The sequence below is a fragment of the Mauremys reevesii genome, linkage group 22 (genome assembly GCF_016161935.1).
Source record: "Mauremys reevesii isolate NIE-2019 linkage group 22, ASM1616193v1, whole genome shotgun sequence".
NCBI lineage: Eukaryota > Metazoa > Chordata > Testudines > Geoemydidae > Mauremys > Mauremys reevesii.
The window spans coordinates 7119941-7141037 of NC_052644.1; the positions used below are offsets into that span (position 1 = coordinate 7119941).

Genomic DNA, 21097 nt, shown 5'->3' on the forward strand with positions numbered 1-21097 from the left:
TGGAGAGGCCATGGCTTACGTACTGTGATAGACCCAGGCCAGTTGGGTACAGCAGAATGGCCCTATTAGCATCCAGGAAGTGGGCGGGCGAAGCCCGCCCACTGCTAAAGGACCTCCCCCCAGCCTAAGGGGAGGATCCACAGGTCCGGGACACTAAGTAATTACGTGGGACAACCAATGAAAAAAAACAGGAGCGGGAGTGAGGTCATAGGGCTAAACGAAGGGAACCAAATGGGGACACCGAGCAGAGAACCCCGGACAACGCCCACTGCTCCTCGAAGGCGTCAAGGGAGCCAGTGGACGCCGCCCAGAGGAACTCCGCCCGGATGCGTGAACGGACGGAGGAGCGGAAATAGGCCCCACAGTCGCAGGAAATCCCGTCGGCCAACCTCCTCTCCCTGGTTTTATAGACGGCCAGTTTGGCCAGGGCCAAGAGGAGGTTGACAAGGAGATCCCAGCGACCGTGGGGCTACGGATGGGAGTGCATAGATAAACAGGTGAGGGGAAAAGTGCAACCAAAACGCAATAGGAGATCCAAGAGGAGCCGGAACAGGGGCTGCAACCTGGCACACTCTAAATAAACATGTGCCAGGGTCTCCTTCACGCCGCAAAAGGGGCAGGTGGTGGGGACAGGGGTAAACCGCGCCAAGTACACGCCCGTGCTCACGGCCCCGTGAAGGAGCCTCCAACTGACATCCCCGGCGGGCCTCGGGACTAGGGCAGAATACAGGCTGGCCCACCGGGGCTCCTCACCCTCGAGAGGTGGCAGGAGGCCCCGCCATTTCGTATCGGGGCGGGACGCGAGGGTGAGGTGGTAAAGCGTGTGGAGCACGAGCGTGTACAGATGTTTTCTTGGCGCGGTCTGGAACAAAACCGGCTGCAGATCGGGCAGCCGGCTTGCAGTGAAAGGGCGAGGGGGGTGATTGGGGCCACGGGGCAGGGGCCCGATAAAAAGATCCACAGGGCCCGGGGTGGAAGGTGGGCGGGGCATGCCCTCCCGCAGGACCTGGTCGAGGTAAACCCGAGCAGCGGGCAGTAAAGCGGCCTTCACCTCCTGAAGTACGCGCCGGGTACGAGGCTGGAGAGCCCCATGCGCTGGCGGCGTCAGGGGATCCAGCCAGTCTCCCGGTCGTAGTCAGGAGGTCTCCGACCCTGGTGACTCCTGCCAAGACCAGCCTCTGGCGCACGCGAGACTCCGCCACCTGCACACGGAGCTGGGGGTTGTGTAGCAGGGGCTCCGCGAGGAGATCGACCCCCAAGGTGGCCGCCACGGACCTGGTCGTTGAAAAGAGCTTCCAGGTCCGGAGGAGGTCTTGGTAGAAGATACAGCAGAATGGCAGAAGGCAGATATACTGGCCACTGGATTAACAGTTTGATGTTCCCTGACTGACCAGAGCAAGGGCTGCTCCAGGCTAATGAGAACACCTGTCTCTAATTAACCTGTAACGAGTCAGGTGAGGCCATTAAGCTAATGTGACCACCTGACTCTCATTAAGGCCCTGCTGATACTATACAAAGGGCTCACTCCAGTCAGGCAGGGGAGAGGAAGTGTGGCTGAAGGGCTGGTTAATGAAGACACCCTCAAACCATTGGTAAGGGAGCCCTAAGGTAAGGGTGAAGAAGGGAGAAGCAGGAGAGCTGTGGGGAAGTGGCCCAGGGAAATGTAGCAACTCTGGCAGTGAAAGGTTGGCTGCCAACAGCTGCTGCCATTAGGGTCCCTGGGCCGGAACCCGGAGTAGAGGGCGGGCCTGGGTTCCCCCCAACCCACCACTACAGGAACATCTCCTGGAAGGGGAAGTCAGGTCCCTGTCAGGACAGGAGGCTGAACAGAGACTGTGGGAGTTCTCTCCCCAACCTCCTTGCAGCCTAGGATGAAAAGGGCTCAGTAGACTGTAACCCTGGCCCTAGAGAGAGAAGGGCTACGTGGAGGGTCACAGTGAGCCACTGAGGCAGCAGCTAATTCAGATGCCAACATTTTGTATGTATAGTTGAGATTGTTTTCCAATGTACATTATTTTGCATTTATCAACATTAAATTTCATCTGCCATTTTTGCTGTCCAGTCACCCAGTTTTGTGAGATCTTTGTAATTCTTCGCAGTCTGCCTGGGACTTACCTATCTTGAATAGTTTTGTCTCATCTGCAAATTTTGCCACCTCACTGTTTACCCATTTTTCCAGATCATTTATGAATATGTTGAACAGCACTAGTCCCAGTACCGACCCCTCAGGGATACCACTATTTATCTCTCTCCATTCTGAAAACCGATAATTTATTCCTACCCTTTGTTTCCCATCTTTTAACCAGTTACTGATCCATGAGAGGACTTTCCTCTAACCCCATGATGGCTTACTTTTAAAAAGTCAATTTAAATTAAATACTTTTTAAAAAAATCTATTTTTTTAGCAATCTAGACCTGCTCTGTGTTTTGGTGTAACTTGCATTATTCTTATGTTAAATTTGCATAATCCTAACAAAACACTTACTTTATTCCTATCTCTTTTATAGATCTCATTGGTCCTGACACCCCCCCCCCCATTTCAAATCCTGGGGACACCACTGCTCACAGCGACCCCCTGGGGATGTCTAGGGCCATCCCAGCCCCGGGCTCCGGGGACGCTCAAGCGGCCTCGCGGGCCTCTGGCGCGTGACGGGTTAAAGCCGGTCCCGCAGCCTGGGGCGGGGAGGGGGCAGCGCGGCGGGAACTTCCGGCCGCCACCGGAAGTCGCGGTCCGAGGCCGCTTCCGGGACCTCGGAGGCCCCCCCGGCCCTGGCCCTGCGCGCAGCCCCCGCGGCTGGAGCGGTGAGTGGGGGCGGGGCGAGCCCGGGGATGCGGTACGGGGGGGGGCTCCCTCCTCCAAGGGCGCCTGCAGCCCCCCCCCGGGGGGGAACGGGGAGAAGGGTCCCCCTTCGCTCGGCCCCCTCGCTCCGCCGGGGCCCTGGCCGGGGCGCCCCCCATCTCCCTTCCCTCCCGCTCGGCCGCCCCCCTTCCTCCCCCTTCGCTCAGCCGCCCCCCCCTCGCTCTGCCGGGGCGCCCCCCTCGCTCCGCCGGGGCCTGGCCGGGGCGCCCCATCTCCTTCCCTCCCGCTCGGCCGCCCCCTTCCTGCCCCTCGCTCGGCCGGGGCGCCCCTCGCTCCGCCGGGGCCCTGGCCGGGGCGCCCCCCATCTCCCTTCCCTCCCGCTCGGCCGCCCCCCTTCCTGCCCCCTCGCTCCGCCGGGGCCCTGGCCGGGGCGCCCCCCATCTCCCTTCCCTTCCGCTCGGCCGCCCCCCGTCCTGCCCCCTCGCTCGGCCGGGGCTTCCTCCCCCCGCTCGGCTGGGGCGCCCCCATCTGCCTCCCCCCGCTCGGCCGGGTCGCCCCCCCCTTTCTCCTCCCCGTCCCCGGTCTGCAGGGGCGCCCCCCCATCGCTGTGCCGGGGTCCCAGCTGCCCCCCCCCCCCCCACACTTAGGCGAACGAGCAATGGGTTGGTAGAGGAGGGGGAGCAGATTGGGGCTGGATCAGAAGGAAGGAGCAGGACGGGGAGGGCAGTATGGCTCCATGAGGCCCCACGTTAATGACCTGAAAGTCAAAAAGGAGCCCTACAAAAAGTGGAACTAGGGACAGATCGCTCTGGGGATGTGCCATGGAATAGCACAAGCCGACAGGGCAGAAATCAGAAAGGCCAAGGCACGAAATGAGTGATGCCTAGCAAGGGACATAATGTAGTTTAGAAACGCCTCTTATTACCCTGTTAAGAGCAAGAGACGGGTGAAGGAAGGTGTAGGTCCACTACGGAGCGGGAATGAGAGCTAATAACAGGTGACATCAAGAAGGCTGAGATGTTTCGCTTCTGTTTGGCTTCATTCTTCACTAAAATGATTACTTGTGACCAGATTGTCTGTTTCAGGGTAACTGCACCTGTATTCCCTCTCTGTGGTCCCTCAAGGCACCCACTTAAAAGTTTCTGGCTCTGAGACATCACCTCTCTTGGACAGACATGCGCGTCTTTTATTCTCTCTTGTCCAAGGGTTTTGAGGCTGCAGAACTCCCTAGATTTCACTGTGATGTCCCCAGCAAGCCATCTGACTGTCTTAATTTCCACAATCCTTGTAGAGCAATTACATAGCTCTTTCTAAGCAAGAACACTTATTCTTTAGATAAAAGGGGGGGGAAAGGGTTCCTATTTATTGGGCTACTTATCCAGAAGTCCCTTTTTTGTCTGTTGGTCTCTGAATAATCCGGTTTGAATCAGAATATATGAGCTTCCCTAGGAGGTGGTACCTCTCTGGAGATGTTATAACATTAGTGATTTGCCTTAATCATTTATTACTGTTTTCACTTCCTGGAGGAGCTGTGGTATCCATCTCCCCACCATGGAGTGTATACAATCCCTGGCCCACAATGATACATAAACCATTTATATACTTAATATGATATGGTCTTCCATAGATATTGTAGGAAGTTACCTTGTCTGTCTCATCTCCTCCCTAAATAAGTGAGCGTAACTGTGGTGCTTGACTGGCATCCTAGAGGAATCCACAGGTTTATTCCCTGAATGGAGTTTAAGCCATTACCTTTCGTAAGTTAATATTCACCTATGCATGTAGTAAATATTTTGCTAGCAAGTCAGCATACATCCCTCAAAAATCTGTACAGTTGTTTAACAATCATGCTGTATAATTTCTCTTCTTAGAACCTACCGGTTGAAGCTCCTGCTTGCCCCCTCTTGCCCTTGTTCCCCCAAAACCTTTGGGTGTGAACTTGAGACCTGGTCCTCCCACTCCCACCTTCCATCTGGTTTTTAGGGCGCATGTGTGGTGTCCCTTTGTCCCTCAAGGTATCCGCTCCTCTGGCAGTGGGTTGAGACCCCACGTTCTTCTGACAAAAGAGAAATAAAGCAAGGCTGCCTCCCTGTGAAGCGGCTCTCAACCAGGCATTGCTTTAACAGCAGAGGGGATGGACAACAGAGATTCTTGAAACATCTCCCATAGCCAAAGTCCTTTCTCTAGGCCACCTCCTCAGAGGTTGAGGCCCCAGGGACTCCTGTGGCTTTACCTCAGCTTCTGTGGGGGAATGAGAGGAGTATTGATCCCCCCATCCCAATGGGGTGGCCTTTTCATCTCTGTATATTGAGTCAAGGAGTGCAACAGATTTTCCTCCACCAGGCTCAGGGTCCTTTACATTTTCACAGACCATCAGGCAGTCATAAACTCTGGGGAGAATTTCCCCTTTTTTCCTGGCTGTGGTTACTGTTGTCATCTCCCAAGCAGCTGTCTTGCACTTGGGCATTTCCCACCCTTGGGTGGGTGTCCTAGATTGAGCAGTGCACTGCAGCTGCTTCAGTGTCCCTGCTTTGGCTGGAGTCACTGCCATCCCCATGCTCTGTACTTCCTCTGGTTCCCTGGTAGGAGTAGGCAGAGAAGTTATTTCCCTGGCCTGGGCTTCAGGACCCAGAGTGTTTCCCTTTAATTCAGTAGGTCTCCTCACTCCCCTGGAATAGGCGGCTGTCTCACCCACCCTCTCCTCAGGTATTTGTTTGCATATACTGAGAAAATAATTCCTCTTGGATACTGGCAGGGAGGAATATGACGCTTCCCCACTCCCACCCCCAACAACACCTTTTCAGCTACTCTGTTAGCATTCTGGCTAACACAGTCCCTTGAAGGCCTGGAGTTAGCAGAGGGGGTCTGATTCACCCCTTCCGTTTTTAGAGCCATATTATCCCCCAAAGCAAAGAATATGGAATAGATGACAATACACCTACCCCTTGTGCCCCGACCCTTCCTGGGTCTGCATAGAAACCTGTGGTATAGGTTGAGTGAAGGCTCTTTTATACCAGGAGTTTTTACCCACACTTCACACCCTGAGAGCATTTGATGGGGTTTCAGGACATGGAGCTCTTGGTATCTCTCCTGGTCCTGGTATCTCTCCATTCAGTGAATGTCTCCCCATTGACTGCCACCTTCCATTCCCACTGAGGGTCCAGTGGGTCTGCACCTAAGAGGGTGCAGCATGACATATGGGCAGTAGTTTGGGGTGTGACTGGCTCAGCATGAGCATTGTATGCCATCAGTGTACTGTGTGACTCCCTCCCTCTCGAGATTGTCACCCAGTTAACTCTGAGGTTGGGGTTGCAGGTGGCTTTTTGAGCATTGCACTGGGCGGAGCAGGCAATCCCAGGCAAACTGACATGGCTGATCACAAATGAGACATTGCTTTGTCCCACCCATCCCAGGGCTTCCCTGCTGCCAGGTGTGGGCCTTTGCTTGCGTTCAATCCCTGTGATCTGATCCCATTCCTGCATTGTTAGGTTTTCTATCAAACCCAGGCTGACTCTCCACATAATGGCCTGCCAATTTCCCAACTACAGTTTTATCTCTATGATCTTTGTCTATTAACCCTGGTTTTAGGTCAGGATAGAGTTCATAGAATTGTTTTAAACCCATTATTTTGTAGGCCTCATTGGCTGTGGCAACCTGCCACAACACTTAATACAATATGGTCTCCCAAAGATATTGTCGAAAGTTGCCCAATGATGCGTAACACAATTTTAACAACAAGGGGGAAGGTACACAAGTCAGAACAGGGAAAGAACATGTTAAAGAATATTTAGATAAGTTTGATGTATTCAAGTTGGCAGGGACTGATGAAATGTACCTTAAGCCTATGGATGATGGGATGGATCATGCACCCTTAGGATCAAGCTTATGGATGATTACGGTGGCTCTTTGGCAACAAGATACAGGAATAAATTATTAAACGATTTGTAAACATCTAGAGGAAAATAAGGTAACAAGTAATAGCCATCATGGCATGATTTGTTATTGACAAACCCAAAACAAACTAATTTCCTTCTTTAATGGGGTTATGTCAAATCAATGCTCTATCTACCCCAGTATCCTGTCTTCCGACAGGTTCTAGTGCCAAATGCTTCAGAGGGAATGAACAGAACAGGGCATGGGGTTGCGTCCTTTATATCTTGGCTAATAGCCATTGATGTACTGATCTTCCATGAACTTCTCATTCTTTTTTGAAGTCGGTTATACTTTTGGCCTGTACAATATCAACTTTCAATGAGTTCCACTGACTGAACATTGTGTGAAGAAATAGTTCCTTACGTTTTCTTTTTAAATCTGCTGCCTGTTAATTTCATTGGGTGACCTCTGGTTCTTTTTGTGTGTGAAGGGATAAATAACACTTCCTTATTCGCGTTCTCCACACCAGTCATGATTTTATAGACCTTTATCACATTCCCCCTTAGTCATCTCTTTTCTAAGATGAACAATCTTTTAAATCTCTCCTCAGATGGAAGCTGTTCTATACCCCTAATCATTTTTGTTGCCTTTCTCTGTACTTTTTCCAATTCTAATATATCTTTTTTTTTGAGATGAGACGACCAGAACTGCACGCAGTATTCAACGTGTGGGCGTATCATGGATTTATATAGTGGCATTAGGCTATATTCTGTCTTCTTACCTACCCCTTTTCTAGTGGCTCCTAACGTTCTGCTAGCTTTTTTGACTGCAGCGACACATGGAGTGAATGTTTTCAAGAACTCCATGATGACTCCAAGATCTTTTTCTTGAGCGCTAACAAATAGTTTAGACCACCACATTTTGTATATGTAGTTGGGATTATGTTTTCCAGTGAGCACTTTACACACATCAACATTGAATTTCATCTGCCATTTTGTTGCCCAGTCACCCGGTTTTGTAAGATCTCTTTGTAACTCTGCAGTGAGCTTTGGACTTAACTATCTTGAGTTATTTTGTATTGTCTGCAGTGCAGTGTTCACCTCCGTTTCCAGATCATTTCTAAATCTGTTGAACAGCACTTGTCCCAGTCCTTGGAGGACCTGGCTGTTTACCTCTCTACGCTGTGTAAACTGTCCATTTATTCCTACCTTTAACCGTTTACTGATCCATGAAAGGACCTTCTCTCTTTCCCATGACTGCTTACTTTGCTTAAGAGCAAAGAGTGGATGGGGGAAGCAATAGACCTGATCGCTTGACTTTTGACACCGTCCCACATGACATTCCCATAAGCAAACTAGGGGAAAGTGGTCTAGATTAATTTACTGTAAGGTGTGTGTACAACTGGTTGAAAGACAAAACTCAGACTAGTTATCAGCAGTTCATTGTCAGACTGGGATGACATTGTCCTGGGTCTGGTACTAGTCTACATTTTCATTCATGATTTGAATAATGGAGTGGATAGTAAAATTTACAGGCAGCACCAATCTGGTAGGGGTTGCAGGCACTCTTGAGGACAGGATTAGAATTCAAAATGACCTGGACAAATTGGAGTCTGAAATCAGTAAGATGAAATTCAGTAAAGACAAGTGCAAAGTACTACATCTAGAAAGGAAAAATCAAATGCACAGATACAAAAAGGGGAATAACTGGCTAGGTGGTAGTACTGCAGAAAAGGATCTGGATATCGTAGCAGATCATAAACTGAACTTGAGCTAACAATGCGATGCGGTTGCAAAAAACACTAATATCATTCTGGGGTGTATAAACAGGAGTGTTGTACGTAAGACACTGGAGGTAGTTGTTCTGCTCTGCTCAGCTGAACTATCATGGCTAGTTTTGGGCACCACACTTGAATTGGAGAGAGTCCAGAGGAAAGCAACAAAAACGATAAAAGGTTTAGACAGCCTGACCTATGAGGAAATGTTAGGGGAAGGGGGGAGAAATCTGGGCATGTTTAGTCTTGGGAAAAGAAGACAGTGGAAATATGAGAAGTCCTCAAATATATTAAGGGCTGTTATAAAGAGGGTGGTGATCCATTGTTCTTTATGTCCACTGAAGGTAGGACAAGAAGTAATTGGCTTAATCTGCAGCAAGGAAGTTTTATGTCGTATATTAGGAAAAACTTTCTAATTATAAGGGTGGTTAAGTATTGGAACAGGCTTCCAAGGTTGGTTTTTAAGAACAGGCTTGACAAACGCTTGTCAGGGATGGTCTAGGTATACCTGGCCCTGCATGAAGGGGCTGAGCTGAACTAAATGAGCCCTTGAGATCCCTTCCAGTCCTACATTTCTATGACTCTGAAACCTATTGGAAGGGTGGGGGCAGAATGTCCCATATCTGCTACTGTGGGGTTCTTACACCATCCTCTGAAACATCTTTTATTGGCTACTGTCGTAGACAGGGATCTGGAATAGATGGACCTCGAGTCTGATCAAGTTTAGCAATTCCTAGTTTCTGTATCCATTTTCCCATATATGCAAATACATATCAACCTCCACCCATGGGAGGGATGAGCCTACCTCATGGACCACTGCAGGTAAAGTCTATTTGGGGAATACTGAATGGGCCTCTTTGCTTTGCAGTGAGTGGAATTGCTGACTCTGCTGTGCTCATCCAAATGGCAAAATGGGAAGATCTATGGGTCCCAAGTTTCCAGGACTTCAAGGAAAGGAAACTCTCAAAAGACACCCACACAGGTGAGGAAGAAGTTAAACCAGCCGAGAAAACATCTCCCTGCCAAGTATAAAGCTGGAATTCCAGCTTAGCTATTGCAAACTCCGTAGTTCTGTCTCACTTAATCTTGTTCATAGATTTTTTTAAGGCTAGAAGAGGTTAAAAAATGAAATAAATAAATCCAGATAAAGAAGGGAAATGAAAGCAGCAGTAAAAAACAGATATAACAAAAGAAAAAATCAGTAAATTGTTGGCAATGAGTCCAAGGAAATGCAGATGATAAAGGAAACTAAAGGGATCAATGAAAAATCTATAGCCAGGAGAACAGAACAATGAGATTTATTTATATCTATCTGTCGGGAACAAAATTCTATCTATGATATAGATCCAGTAATAGATAAAGAGAGCCATACTGTAAATCATTATACAGAAAAGGCAGAAGTATCAATAAAGGTTTCTGTTCTGTATTTAGAAAGTAGTAGAATGATGTATTCACATCTGAGAGTGATAATGAAATACTTTATATTCTATCAGTAACTAGGGAGGATGTTAAACAGCATCTATTAGACATGTTTACTCCAGCAGGACCAACAATTTTCACAATTTGTAATTAAAACAATTAAGTGACGAGCTCCCTGAACCATTAATGTTGACTTTTAACAAATCTTAGAACACCAGGAAAGTTCCAGAGGACTGGAAAAAGGCTCATGTAACAATATTTTAAAAGAATAAATAGGATCACTTGGTAAAATAAATGGATTTTAATATAGCTAAATGCAAATGTATACACCTAGGAACGAAGAATGTAGGCCACAGGATAGGGGACTCTATCCCAGGAAGCAATGACTGAACAGGTGTGGTGGTGGTGGTAGATAATCAGGTGAACATGAGCTCCCACTGCAATGCTGTGACTAAAAGGGCTGTCGTGATCCTAGAATGCAACTAGGAAATCTTGAGCAGCAGTAGGGAAGCTATTTTACCTCCTGTATTTGGCACAGGTGTGACCACTGCCAGAATACTGCATGTAGTTGTGGTGTCCACAATTCAGGAAGAATGTTGATAAATTGGCGAAGGTCCAGAGAAGAGCCATGAGAACGATTAAAGGGTTAGAAAACCTGCCTTATAGTGACAGACGCAAGGAGCTCAATCTATTTAGCTTAACAAAGAGTAAGTTAAGGGGTGACTTGATTACTGTCTATAAGTGCCTGCATGGAGAACAAATATTTAATAATGAGCTCTTCAATCTAACAGAGAAAGGAATAACACAATCCAATGGTTGGAAGTTGAAGTTAGACAAGTTCAGACTGGAAATTGGCATACATTTTTAACAATGAGGGTAATTAATCATTGGAAATATTTACTGAGGGTTGTGATGGATTCTCCATCAATAACAATTTTTAAATCAAGATTAGATATTTTTCTAAATGACATGGTCATTTGGCCTGGTTCTATGGCCTGTGTTATGCAGGACGCCACTGGATGATCACAATGGTCTCTTCTGGTCTTGCAGCCTATGAACGGTATAGGCGAGTTGGTGTGACGTCGTCCCAAACAAAATCATGGAAAGGCTGATCTGAGACTCAGTAAATAATTAAAGGATTGTAGCATAACGTGGTTTTATGGATAATAGGTAAGGCTGTGTGCTGGTAACGGAAGTCACAGATTCTGTGACTTCTGCAATGGCCGGTTCTGGCTCAGGGGCTGGGGTAGCAGCAGCCGTTTGGGTGTATGGGAGGGGGCTCAGGGCTGGGGCGGGCGGTTGGGATGCATGGCAGCGCTTATCTGGGGGAGGGGGGCGCTCCCTGGCTCCCACCGCCGTGTTCCTGCAGTTCCTAGGCGGAGTGGCCAGGGGGGCTCCACGCACTGCCTGGGCCGGCAGGCACCATTCCCGCAGCTCCCATTGGCTGTGGTTTCTGGCCAGTGGGAGCTGCGGAGCCGACGCTTGTGGTAGGAGCAGCGAACAGAGCCTCAAGCTACAGGGACATACTGGATAGGGAGCTTGCCAACCCCCAGACCCCATAGCACCAGCACGGGTCCTGGGCCACTGGCACCCGCAGCGCTCCCGTCCCCCTGGGCACATGCAGTCCCCCAGCCCAAGTTTTAATTAGGGGTATATAATAAAAGTCACAGACAGGTCACGGGCCGTGAATTTTTGTTTACTGCCTGTGACCTATCCATGACTTTCACTAAAAATACCTGTGACTAAAATGTAACCTTTCTGACGTTGCACTCCAGAATGCTGTCTGCATTCTGTTAGCAATACTGCGTCCCGGCATGTTTTTAGGCACCCAGGAACCCAGAACTTTGCATGAACACCTATGAATGACATCATAGGGTTTAAAGGCACTGGAAGGGTGTGTAACCAGAGACAAACCGGGATTTTACATGTACTGCCTCCGCCATGGACATTGTCCAAGACTCCGGCAGTAAGTTCAGGAGGCGGGTGTGACATTGAACTCCATATGCTTTATAAAAATATGTTTATAAGTGTGAATATGATGTAACTGGAATATGCTTTGTGCAAAAGGTCTCTTGTAAGGTATCGTTACAAAGCTTATAATCTACTGAGTGTGATCATCCTATTTGTATGTATCATTCTTGTATCTAAAACTAGAAATATGAAATATAACTCTGAAGTCCTATTATAATTATGCAAAGTGTGGGCCATTAATGGTGGTTTAGAATCTTGATGACACCCATTAACCAGGACAATTGGTTGTAAATGGCTCTGTTTACTTGCAAGCCTTCCTGTGTTTCTGTGAGTCAGGCCGGCAAGAATGCAGGCTTGGAGGTCTCACACGACATGTGACCATGTCACCTGGTACTGGAATCCATCTTAAACCTGGTGCTTTTCCATTTAGAAGGAGGGGTGGGGACCCGGAGAGACAAAAGATTCCCTCCTTGTGCCAAAGCTATAAAAGGGTGGAACAGAACAAAGGGGCTGCCAGTCATGAGAAATCCCCTAGTTACCACCTGAGCTGGAACTAACAAGGACTGTACAGGGGAAAGGATTAGGCCCAGACTAGGAAGGAGTCTAGTCTGTGAAAGAAGCTTATTGGAACATCTCTGAGGGTGAGATTTACCTGTAGTCAGTTTCTTAATGTATTAGGCTTAGACTTGCATGTTTTGTTTTATTGGTAACTTACTTTGTTCTGTCTGTCATTACTTGAAACCACTTAAATCCTACTTTTTATACTTTTGTTTATTAATTAACCCAAAGTAAGTGATTAATACCTGGGGGAGCAAACAGCTGTGCATATCTCTCTATCTGTTATAGAGGATGGACAGTTTGAGTTTACCCTGTATAAGCTTTATACAGAGTAAAATGGATTTATTTGGGGTTTGGATCCCATTGGGGTCTGGGTGCTTGAGACAGGAGTACTTGCTGAGCTGCTTACAGTTATATCTGCAAGTTTGGGGGCGTGGACCAGACCCTGGGTCTGTATTGCAGCAGGCTAGCGTGTCAGGCTCAACAAGACAGGGTTCTGGAGTCCCAAGCTGGCAAAGAAAATGGGCTCAGAGGTAGTTTCAGCACATCAGGTGACAGTCCCAAGGGGGTCTCCGTGACCGAACCCTTCACAGCCTTAACAATAGGTCTCGTCAAATAAGTTTTATCGTTTTTTGATGCCATTACAGATTTGGTTTATAAAGGCCATTCTATTGTCATAATATACTTAGACTTCTGTAATGTATGTCTTTGGAACAAATTTTGAAAGAAAAATTAGTTAAGGACAAAGGTAAACAGTAATTGGCCTAAAATACAACATGGTTTTATAAAAGGTAAATAATTCCAGACCAAACCTGATCTCTTTCTTTGGAGACCACTGCATTCCACCAACCTGACTGATTTCTGTTAGGAGCCCCTCCTCTTCCTTCATCTCTTTTTTTTTTCTCTGGGTTTTCAGACAGGAAGCTGAAGAACAGCTCTTTCCCGCTTATCTCCCTTGGGAAGGGCCCCGAATCCTGGCTCCCAATTTCTACATTTATCACCATTGTTTTATTTATTTGCATTTCCCCTTTCCCTGGGTTCATTTTTCCTGAGCTCAGGCAGCTACTCTCTCTTTTTATCCTAGCAGATGATGAGATCGCAAGTGAGAGCGAAGAGGATGACAGTCCTCAGCCGGAAGGGCCTGAGAAAGTGGAGCCTCAGGGGACATTATCAAGAAGATCCAAATCGAATGTTTCCCAGAGTAAGCAGAGCTCAGAAAAGCAGCCGCAAAAGCCTGCAGGGAAGAGACGGGGTAAGTCTGCTCCCCAAGAGAGATCTTTGGGGAAGCAGCAGAGAATCCACAAAGGGGAGGTGCCAAATGCGTGTCTGGAGTGTGGGAAAGTCTTTGGCCGGAAATCACATCTCATTAGACACCAGAGAACTCACCGGCGAGAGAAGCCGACCATTTGTAATGAGTGCGGGAAGAGCTTCAGCCGCAGCTCAACCCTTGTTGAGCACCAGAGAACCCACACGGGCGAGAAGCCCTACAAATGCACTGAGTGTGGGAAGAGCTTCAGCCAGAGCTCCCACCTCATCACGCACCAGAGGATCCACACAGGCGAAAAGCCCTACCAGTGCACCATATGCGGGAAGCGCTTCCACCAGAACTCGCATCTCCTGACCCACCAGAGAACCCACACGGGGGAGAAGCCCTACCAGTGTACCCAGTGCTGGGAGCGCTTCAGCCGCAGCTACACCCTGACCAGACATCAGCGGAGCCACACGGGGGAGCGGCCCTATCAGTGCCCTGACTGTGGCAAATGCTTCAGCCTCAACTCCACCCTCCTCAGCCACCAGAGAACACACACAGGCGAGAAGCCCTACAAATGCTCTAAGTGCGGTAAGAGCTTCACACGGAGCTCCACGCTCGTCCAGCACCAGAGAACGCACATAGGGGACAAGATCTATACCTGCCCCTGCTGCAACAAGGTGGCCTGCTCTAGCCTGTTCTTCTGAGTTGGGCTGCGGGACCTGCTCCAGCTTGTCCTTCTGAGCCCAGGCACGGGACCGCTCCAGCCTGCCATAGGATTCCTCTTTTCCTGTTTGTGGTTGGATCCTAAAGAGCTGGGACTGCCAAGGCACTTTGAGATGCTTTTCCTGTAGGAACCCCAGTGAGCACAGCTCCTCAACAGGGGAAAGCTCACACTTTGTTCACTTTTTGTTTTAGTTCAGCGACTTTCCCGCTTGTGCACGCTGGGGGAATGTAATACTTCCCTTGCATCTCCCTCCTGATTTCATAATACTGTGCACTTCAATGCATTTAAGGATCTCGGTGCTTCACACACACACTAATGAAGTAGGCCTCCCACAGATTTGAGAGAGAGGGACATTTTAAAAATAAAGAAAGGGAGGTGAAGTGACATCAGTGAGTCACGGCAGAGCTGTCGTGCTCCCCAGCCAGAATTCCTCATTTGTCCCATATTGCCGTCGTGCTCCCTGTGTGAGAGAGGAGAGAAGCGAGGGCACGGTCCCTTTTCGTGGGGTCTGCCAGCTCTGCCAAAATACATTCCTGGGGCTCTTTTGCTCATGAACCTCCCAGCCTTGAAGTTCTGTGGGTGTGATGAATGTCAGTCCGTATGACCTTCACACTGCAAGAGTTTCTCTTCCTTGGTGAAAGAGCACTGTTACTCTGCCTTAGTGGGCTATGGCCAGTGACTGTGGTGTGGAGGGCTCTAAGACCAGACCAAAGCAGAACAGCCTTCCAGAGTTAACATACCTGGAGTTTGTTCCCTGTTTTGTTGGTAGTGGGGAGGAAACCTTTTCCTTTTTGTACGTTGTACCTCTTTATATGGTTGATAAAGAAACCTGATGATTAAGCTTAGGAGAGATGCAGCTGTATTCAGTTCTATGAGAATCTCTCTGTCTTGTTTGACCTAATGTGTTTCTGATAGGAATTGTTTACTGTTTCTTTAAAGCCTAATTGAATTGTATGGACCTGCAATATCATAGAAAAGGCCTGGAAAAGTACCTGCTTCACTTCAGACCAAAGCTCTGCTGGAATGAACTTCAGGCGAAAGCTCTGATTCCATTTATAACAGTCTTTGTGGAGCAAGTAAATCAAACTTTCCTCTGAAGTCAGCTGATCTGCAACTTCTCCTTAAGTATTGTCTTTGCTGCAGAGTTAGCTCTTACCGGGTGTTGCCCCAATCTCATCTCCCACACAACCCTCTCAGCTAGCTGGCCTGGCTACAGCTGCAGGTTGGAGCGTGGGTACTACTTTCACTTGGACTGGTAATCCACCCATTTGCAACGAAGATGCAGGCTAAATCACTCGAGCGCTGATAGTCTTCCAATGCCTTCCCATAATTCCACTGTGTGCCCTGAAGGACTGACTAGTTCTCCCACAGTTCGTTAGGAACAAATCAGAGTGGCTGATCTTACTGCAGCACAAAAAACGGTGGGATATACTTCTAGAAGTCCTAGCAATACATGTGGGGGAGTGAAGCACCAGGAAGGACACTGTAATGTGGGTGTGGGTTTATAGGGTGGTCACTCATGCCCGGCTGCTAATGGCCCAAGCCAAGTCTGCAGTGAAGACATACTCTAAGGATTTAAACCAGTGGTTCTCAACCTTTCCAGACTACTGTACCCCTGAAGCTCAGACCTGCTGCATGGGGCTGAAGCCTGAACCCTGCTGCCCAGTGCTGAAGCATCTAACTTAGGTTCACATGGCCCCAGGCAACTGCCCTGCTTGCCATCGCCTAATGCCAGCTCTGCACTTGCAACCTCCTTAAACCCGTCCCACAACTCCCCTGGGGGTTGCAGCCCACACGTTGTGAAACACTGATCTAGATCAGTTGACGTATCCCCTGGAAGATCTCTGTATACCCCCAGGGATACACATCTGGTTAAGAACCACTGTGTTAAACCATCCACATTTGAAAATGCTCAGTCACCAGCTGGGAGACCGTTCTGAATGCAAGAAAAGCTTCAGTCTGGACTCAACACTTCACTGCCACCAGGGAACCATAAATGGGCTTCAAACTGTCTCCCTCTTCCTGGCAAGAACTCCAGCAGTTTTCTGCACTCCCTGTATGATGTTTAGCTACCAGCTTAGGACTGGCTTAAAATTATACTGTATCTTCTACAAAAACATCAACTTTGAGCGCACTGCTAGAAAATGAAAATTAGGTGGTCTTGCCGTTATCAGAAAAGCCTGGATGGAATTGAAAGAGTTGCTTGTATAGAACTTTAACACTGGCTCCTGTACAAGTGGAAGGCCTATGAAAATCTTAATAGGTGCCTCACAATTTGATTTAGGTGAAGTCATTTTGCAGTAGTGGGAAGAAAGCTGACAGCTTACAGTTTATGCATTCAGCTCACAGAGATGCAGAAACGAGATGCACAAATACAAACAGCTGTTAGGGATATTGCTTAAGTGCTAAGAGAAATTTTGACCGGAGAGCAGAGGCTGAAACGGACCCAGGTCTCTAATACCAGATTACCTGTTCTATAAGAATGCAACGTCTGATGATAAAGCTACAGATGTGAGAGAAAGCTGTGTCATAGTAATGAAGTGTTGCCGGCTGATACCCTATCTATACTTGCTGCGTTAGAGAAAGAAGCTGAGGAAGCAAGAGTTGGAGATGCTGTGAGAAGGGATCACCAAGCTTACAAGTGAAAGGTCACAAAGAGGGAAAACGCTGAATGAAACAATTATGAAAGGATGGCCGAAGGTAAGGCACAGCCGTCAGCAAGAGACTATGGAGGTTACAGATATAAATGTACAGCAGCGAATGGCATGATTGTTCATAGACATAAAACTATTATACTCCAGTGACTTTACCCGTGACTGCTACAGGGAGGCTATTTGGGAATCGTATGTAAAAGAAATAAACCCAGAGGCTTCTCAAATGTGAACAAGCTGTTTGTGCTACTTGAGATACAATCTACAGCCCCATGATTCCCTGTCTGATACTACAGAGACTATCAAATGGTCAGAGATGGGCCAAACCCCAGGGTATTCCAGTGCAGGGTTTTGAAGTTTTGCAGAGATTCGAATCTGGATCTGAATTGCTTGACTCAGGCCAGCTATACCAGTGGACATCACAGACTCATGTGGCAAAGAACAAGTGAAGTTTGTTCCTGATCCTTGCTCTTTGCACCCTGAAATGTGGACATCTGAAAGTATCTTTGTAAGACATGGAATTCCAGATAAAGACCCAGATTTTTAAAGGTATTTAGGCAGTGTTCCATTCAGCATTGCAAGGCCTAAGGTCCAGATTTTAAGGGTAGTTAGGGTGTCTAACTTCCACTGGCAGTTAAGCACCTAACTCCCTTAAAAAATCTGGGCTTAAGTGACTTGGGATATGTCTATACTACCCGCCGGATTGGCGGGTAGTGTTCGATGTATCGGGGATCGATTTATCTTGTCTAGACGCGATAAATCTATCTGCTAATCAACGCCCGTACTCCACCTCGGCAGGAAGAATAAGCGGCGTCGATGGGGGAGCCGCGGTAGCCGACTCGCCGCCGTGAGGATGGCCAGGTAAGTCGAACTAAGATACTTCGACTTTAGCTACGCGAATAGCGTAGCTGAAGTTGGGTATCTTAGTTCGAACCCCCCTGCTAGTGTAGCCCAGGCCTTAGATGGCTAAGTCCCATTTTCAAAAGTGACTTAGCAGCCTAAATCATTGAAAGTCATTGATTTCAATAGGATCTGGGTCTTAAGTGTTTTGTCACTTTTGAGAGTGTGAATTAGCTCCGTAAGCCGATGCTGGCCACGGTAGAGAGGACGCACTGCGACGACTTAATGTGCTTAGTGGGGAATATACACAATCGATTGTATAAAATCGATATCTAAAAATCGACTTCTATAAAATCGATTTAATTTCGTAGTGTAGACATACCCTAAGTCACTTGGGGTAGATTCACAAAGAGGACTTAAGTGTTTTCAACACCTAATTCCCCACTGCCCTGCCACCCAGTGGAATTCACAGCCCTGGGTGATGCATCCAGGCCCCCCAAGCATTGTATGGGGAGAGTTAGGTGCCTGATTCTCAGAAGCCAGCAAGCTGAGCAGAGAGCCACCAAAGCCAGCCAGGAGTGAAATGCAGAGGAAAGGGCAGGGGTTAGGACCCAGATCCACAAGGGCACTCCCATTGACCTGTGCCTTAAGGATCTGACCAAGAGGTAGGAGAGAGTCTCAGCTGTGGGGAGCTGCAGTGGACGCTCCACTTGCCCTGGGCGGGGGATGGGTGGTTCCTCTCAGCTGCCTGCCCAGATCTTACCATCAGAGCCCTGCGCAGATACAAAATTTGTATCCACATCCGCACTGCTATCCACAGAAATGGTCCATGGATATAAAGCGGATACCCATAGATTTGCAGGGCTGTAGTTATGGCACATGCCTGGGAGGTAGGAGACCTGTTTTCAAACCCCTGCCTGGTTTGGAGTGGGGATTTGACTCAAGGTCTCCCATCTCCCAAGCGAGTGCCCAGCCCACCAGGCTATTGGGTATTCTGGGGTGGCTCTTTCTGTCTCTGCTGTTGAACCTGTTCCATTTGGTATTAAATAAATATTTCTGGGGCAAGAGGAAGCACGAGAGAGGCTGAATAGCCTGATGGTTAGGGCACTTGCCTAAGCTGTAGAAGCAGCAAGTTCAGATCCCTGCTCTGGTAGATACACAAACTGGAGTCACTCCAACAGGAGAAGGATCCCCCCCAGAATAGCTTGGTGGTTAGGGCATTCTCCAGTCAGCTAGGAAACCTGGGTTTAAGCCCTTGCTTCAAATTAGGCAGAGCAAACCTTCAAAACTGGTAGAAAGTAGGTGCTTAGGGGGATTTAGGCTTAGGTAGCAACTTAGTGGTGATTTTATTGAATGTCTGAGATGCCTAAAATGTTGAATTTATGAGCCTGTATCCCTTTGTGAATATAGTTCTACACTTTGCAACAGCGGGTGGAGAAATAGCAAAATACCTTTAAGAATGTGCGGCCGAAGTGTTCAGTGCTATTAGAACAGAATGTTCCCCTCACAGAAATTAAGCAGCTTTCAGTTGATGTAGATTTGAAGCATATGATTTCAACTCCTAACCATTTTAGATCAAATGGGCTAAAGAAGAGCTTAGTACAGATAGTGAAGAAGTGGATCAAGAAGCTACCAATCCTTTGGATCAGCTCCATCCATTAGTAGACGATGGAGAGTCACCAACGCAGCTGTTGAGAAGATGAATGAAAATTAACTTTCCCAGCAAGAAAAAAGCTAAACAAGACTCAAAATGAAGAGAGAATAAGATTAAAGAGAACCAGAAAATTAAACAGAGTTACTTTGATTTTTAAGAAGAGCACACTCTTCCATCATATCAGCTTTGGCAGCACCGTGCATATCCTTGTGCCTACACCACAAACTGGTGATTAGAGAGGCATAGGAAAAGCAGAGAGAGCTCCAAAATCGTAGCAAGTGTATAATGCGTTTGCCGCCCTTTGATTTAATAAACATATCCTGAGATCACAGATACGACATCTGGTGCAAATGAACCATTAGAACTTGTGGGATAGAACAGAGAAAAACGGAGAGGTTAATTAATCTGAAGAAGATAATATATTAAGAAGCTCTTAAACCACTACAGAAACTAAATAAAAATGTCATATTTCTTTACAGAAATAATTGTATAAAGAGGTAAACGCTTGCTGGAGATTGAATTGCGAGTTGCCTCTTCTGCTTGGAGAAGCAGAACGTAAGAAATAGCTGTTTTCTGTGTATGTGATGTTGAAATGTATATTGTATACATTGAGAGACATTAAGGCATTGTTTAAAAGAGGGACGAGAGAGTGATATAAATACTAGAGTTAATAGATGACTCTTAGAATGTTAACAGGCCTATGAGAATTTGAAGATGGTCTTTAAGAATTATTGATGGAGGGCAAAATTCTGCCCTGAATCCTACGCTATCCAATCCCCCTGAAGGCAGTGGGGGTTGTTAGGGCAGGACGTGCCATGTTGTTTTGAAGAAAATGATAGACTTGATGGTGCAGCTATGAATTCTAGCTGAACAATAAACTAGTTATTCTTCTCACTCGTGTGTCAGTATTTAGAGAACGCAAAGAACGTGTCACACCTATCCACAAACAGCTCCACAGGATCCCCATTCATCCCAGAGCCAGTCCAGAAAAGACCTCTGCTTACGCCTCCTCCATAGTCTTGTGCCAGTCACCCTGATATAACTCCTCCACTGTGTGTCTCCTCTCGGCCCTTCCTCACAATCTGACCTCTATCCCTGCCACAGCCTTCACTTCTGAACCTGCCAGGAAGAATAGCCATCTTGTCTCTCTGCAACATCTCTCTTAAAATCTCATCTGAAAATGTGTCTTTGATGATGTACCTGTGGCTTGTTACACAGGAATAACTTTGAAGAAACCAACCCGCCAGGCCTCGCTACATACACATAGTCAGCTACTTGTATTTTAATAGATTCCAAAGGCAGAGGGGACCGTTGTGATCACGTAGTGTGACCTCCGGTATAGCACAGGACTTCCCCTCAATTCCTTTTAGGAAAACATCCAATCTTGATTGAAAAATTGTCAGTGATGTAGACTCTGCCATGACCTTTGATAAATTGTCCAAATGGTTAATTACTTTCACCATTTTAAAGTTATGCCTTATTTCCAGCATTAATTTTTCTAGCCTCAACTTCTGGGCATTGGATTGTGTGACACCTTTCTCTGCTAGATTGAGGAACCCAGTATTAAATACTTGTTCCCTG

The 21097-nt window shown here is 47.5% G+C and overlaps 1 protein-coding gene and 1 long non-coding RNA gene across 8 annotated transcripts; both read left to right on the forward strand.

The window, feature by feature from the left end:
- Positions 1 to 1416: 1416 nt before the first annotated feature.
- LOC120388116 (zinc finger protein 436-like) lies at positions 1417 to 16576 on the forward strand. 7 transcript variants are annotated; one of them, XM_039509718.1, is made up of 3 exons: positions 1417 to 1454; positions 9316 to 9429; positions 13480 to 16576. In XM_039509718.1, exons 2-3 carry the CDS (start codon positions 9351 to 9353, stop codon positions 14349 to 14351), a joined length of 951 nt encoding a protein of 316 aa, XP_039365652.1. In that variant the 5' UTR covers positions 1417 to 1454; positions 9316 to 9350; the 3' UTR covers positions 14352 to 16576. The 7 variants fall into 7 exon arrangements, with proteins under 7 accessions (XP_039365652.1, XP_039365650.1, XP_039365654.1 ...); XM_039509716.1 differs by lacking the exon at positions 1417 to 1454 and adding an exon at positions 1549 to 1592; XM_039509720.1 differs by lacking the exon at positions 1417 to 1454 and adding an exon at positions 1549 to 1592 and having other exon boundaries at positions 13483 to 16576.
- A 27-nt stretch (positions 16577 to 16603) lies between these two features.
- On the forward strand, positions 16604 to 20410 carry LOC120388142. Its single transcript, XR_005590506.1, has 2 exons — positions 16604 to 17071; positions 19996 to 20410. It is a non-coding gene; the product is annotated as an uncharacterized LOC120388142 (long non-coding RNA).
- Positions 20411 to 21097: the final 687 nt, after the last annotated feature.